This window comes from Triticum aestivum, chromosome 2D, assembly GCF_018294505.1.
Source record: "Triticum aestivum cultivar Chinese Spring chromosome 2D, IWGSC CS RefSeq v2.1, whole genome shotgun sequence".
NCBI lineage: Eukaryota > Viridiplantae > Streptophyta > Magnoliopsida > Poales > Poaceae > Triticum > Triticum aestivum.
Window position 1 is genome coordinate 73223079 of NC_057799.1, and position 4088 is coordinate 73227166.

Here is a 4088-nt window from a genome sequence, read left to right on the forward strand (position 1 = left end):
ACACACGGGACTTGTCCTACGTAGCACACCAAATCCACCTTTTCATGTCAAGATTCGTGCAAAAGACAATCAACGACGATGCAGGTGTGTGGGCGTTAGTGTTTCCGAACAGTTATTGTCAAAAGCAACTATTATGTCTGTTCGATCCTTTTGGGGATAACGCAATTAACTAGATTCAAAATGTTCCCGCAAAAAAAAACTAGATTCAAAATGATGCTGCACTTAATGCAATGTACTGGAAAATTGATGATATGGGCCAGAGTCTCAGTCGTTACCGTCGACAAAAGGAAACTTGGGGCAACAATGTCTTCAATGGACAGCAGCGTCTTCGTCCTTAATGCAAAGTTCCTCCAATTTTTGTTCTCTTAACAATCAGAAGAACAATACACAGAAACCCACGCGAATCACAAGGCAAGATCAAAGTATATCTCACAGGTAACCCATCGATCAATGGACAGGAGTAATATAATCATTATCACAATTTCTTACCTTTCCAGTTTAAGCTACCTAAGATTTGAGCTGGCCCAAGCCACATCCACAAGACGCAAACGAACATACTCCACTAAACTGTAAATTCTACACGCCTAGAAAAGATGGCAAATTCTACACGCCTAGAAAAGCATTCTCCTCCGGGAGGGTGTTATATATACCCCTCACTATCTGGTCATGTATTCCAGACTTCCAAGCAGCAAGTAAACGTTAGAACACTACAATGTCGGATTACGGGAGCTCCTAACACATGGAGTATGAAATACTAGCAGTAGAACAATCTACAGTCATGCCTACGGGTAACTATAACCCAGAACTCATCAGTCATCACCGGCCATAAACTTCAGCAAAGAGTCAGCTCTCGTAATTTGCCTTGCCCGTCTCCACACCTTCCATTCAGGATTATGCCTGTTAATAAAGAAGGCCAACGTTCAATTAGATTAGCAGCAGAAAACTAGAACTTGAATGGGGTTTGTGTAGATGTCTATCGATATTAAGCACCCTAAATTATCATTATTTACGTACTGATCTATGTTGGCAAGGTTCACTACAATGCTGCTGCAACTAGATCAGGGAGGGGGATTTTTTAGATCAAGAGTGGGAACGGACAACAATTGCGACTCAGCATATAAAGGGTAATTCTTCTTGGTCCGCATGACAGCCTAATTTGGAAAGGCCTAGTGCCTCAAAGGTGCAAATTCAATATACAAGGTAGCTAGCTCATTAATAGCCACTGAATTGCGGAACACCCGATAGTAAAAGATGACATAATCAGTACTTATTTCACATATGGAGGCCATCTTGAGCTCAGAAGCCCCATACATTCCCATGAATTACACTAAGAGGACCACTGGGCAGAGCAAAGCATGGCAATCCACACTCCACGGGGCACAAAAGAGTGGTATGCACGGGAAACTAGTTGGCAAAATAACTTTTCGGGGATAAATACCAGAATAAGAAAATTTCAATGGAACTAATGGCATCATGTGGCTTGTCTGAATGAAATATAGTTGTCATTATGCAATCATCCCCACAACAGTAGTATTCTTCATGTTTTTTGCACAAGAACCTGTGAAAGAAGAGAATATATCACTACAATATCAACATATGTGCTCTGAAGGCACTTGTACAGAAATGAGATGGAACAACACCGCATGCAAGTAGATAAAGTAGCTACTGTTTAAGGTAAGTGTCGACTGCTTTACTGAGTTTACTGACTTGAATAATTGAATTGAGTAAGTAGAAGATACCCAATAACCCAGCCCTTTGAAATTTGAGGCGCAGCACTTACGGTGGATTTCGATGGATAAACACTTAGCTCCTGAGCTATGGAGACTAATGCACCACTTAAATATTAGCTAACATCTATCGACAGCCAAGAAAGAGAACTCTCTTGCAGGACTAACTGGGATGCATGACAGAATGGTTTGATACACAGTTATAAACACCTTAAGTGTTACTCGGGATTCAGAAACTAGAAACCTCATGCTTGTAAGAAAGGTGCTTGCAAAAAGTTAAGAAGAGGCAAATGAGTTGTATTTTAATCTCTCTATCTGCACAGATAGAAGCAATGCAATGTAAAAGTACTATTTCTAGTACATTATACTAATCATTCTGATGGTCAGTTTGCAACAAAGGCATACAGTAGAACTGCGGCGGTTGGCCTCTCAGCACAACTGAAAATTGAGGCTAACCTCAATGTTTGTCATAAATGCAAATATGCAACTACCAGAGAGAATAGGAAAACCGTCATTGCTTTAACACATATAACAGTACTCCATGTTAACAAACAACAACCAAGTTTCCTACAGCTAAGAAAAATGATTGCAAATTCACAACACTGTAACTGTTTTCATGTTATTAGGAGACTAATAATGTACACAAAATATACACATATGCTGAAAATAATATGGCTCCTAGATATAGGGAAAGGTACATACCTCAATAGTTTGCGACGTGAGTCATGTTTTTCTTTGACATCTGGTCCTCCCTCCAGTTAGTCAGTACTACAGCTGGAATGACAACAAAGCAAGCTATCGCACTGGAACCAAATATCCCCACATCCACAATCACAGAACCAATCTTTTTCGACATCATGCATTCCACCAGAGAACCAGCTAAAATTAGCAGGATGAGGAGTGTAGATGCGAACGTTCCAAGGACTGCAGTGCGGGGAGGATCCCCCCTAATCAACTCCTTGTTGAAAGCTCCATGGGCTCTCTGAGGAGGACAGCAATTTCAGCAAAACCATAACGAGGGACATGAGTATGGAATGGGTCGAAAATTGAATGATGCAGATGAACTCACATGAAACACTACACTACATCCTCATTCTTATTCCCATCAGGACAACTTATATTTTGTTTGGCAACTTAATTAAAGTAGTGGACACGTAAATTTTGTTTATGTACTACAGTACTGTATTAATCTAGAGCTCAGTCACTAGCTTGCTGCCTATCTACTGCGGTAATTCAATTGAAGGAAATGTTACAGGTGCTTATTTCGACGATACCTTCTGGAACTCTGAACCGGATCCAGATGCAGATGCGACCACGTAGAGCAGGAACTGGCCGCACAGCATCACGGCGCCAAGCGCTTGCAAGACAAGGAAGCTGGCCTTGAGAACCCCGCCCGTGAGCGCCTGGAGAAACACGGCGGGGGCGGAGCCCTCGGCCCAGGCCCGGCTCCCCACGACCTTGGTAGCCGCGGCCGCGGAGATGACCCACAGAGTCGCGAAGCCCAGGTAGGGGAGCGCTTCGTCCGCGACGAGGACGCGGCCGAGCGACAGCGTCAGGGTGAGGACGACGCGCACGAGCGCGAGCACCGCGACGACGATCCCCGCCGGCACCGGCGGCGGCGAGGGCTTCAGGGCGGCCATCGGAGTGGGAAGCCCTAGCTCCTCGAAGCTTGGATGGGGGCGGAATGCCGGAGTGGTTGGGTTGGCGCAGCGACGGGACGGGGGTTTGTGGGAAATGAGGATTGGCGACGAACAGGGGAGGGGGGTTTTCGGCCAGCTGTCCCGCTTCACTTCCGGGTTCAGTTCTAACCCGTTTCATCTAGTGGATTCGGGTTCCAAACGGGTACGCCGAACTGGTGAGCGCCCGATTCTATCCTGCCCCAGCTCATAATTACCCTGCTCTATCTCTCCTTCTCAAAGCCAACCGAATATGTAAATACTTAAAAGCAAACTTATACATAAACAATAGTCAAGTATTAATAAGTGTACATTTTAAACACACATAAAGCAATAGAAAGTATAAAATAAGCCTGATACATTAGTAATGAGCTCAAATTTTGCGGCCAGCTGTTTCCCTTCCGGGTTATGTTCTGGCCCATTTCCTCAGCTGGATTCGGGTTCTAAACGGGCATACGGAAATGGTCAGTGCCCGATTTGATCCTGCTCACAATTACCTCTCAGTGGTTGCAAATTATGCAGCGGCCTATTCACCGAAAGCAGTTGTTAAACGAGATGGGTTTTTTCGCCAGTATCAGTTATTTTATTATATTATTGCATAGAACTTAGGGGTGCAGGGCGGCGTCCCGCCAAGGCCCGCCAATGTGCTAAGAGCATCTCCAATAGATGGTTCAAAATTTGGCGG

General features: G+C 44.4%; 1 protein-coding gene across 1 annotated transcript; it reads right to left on the minus strand.

Moving 5' to 3' along the window:
• Nucleotides 1-404: 404 nt before the first annotated feature.
• Nucleotides 405-3476, minus strand: LOC123048777 (uncharacterized). The gene is made up of 4 exons (XM_044471808.1): nucleotides 3002-3476; nucleotides 2430-2709; nucleotides 1439-1558; nucleotides 405-897 (listed from the first exon to the last, which is right to left on the minus strand). Exons 1-2 carry the CDS (start codon nucleotides 3365-3367, stop codon nucleotides 2431-2433), a joined length of 645 nt encoding a protein of 214 aa, XP_044327743.1. The 5' UTR covers nucleotides 3368-3476; the 3' UTR covers nucleotides 405-897; nucleotides 1439-1558; nucleotide 2430.
• Between the last annotated feature and the right edge of the window lie 612 nt (nucleotides 3477-4088).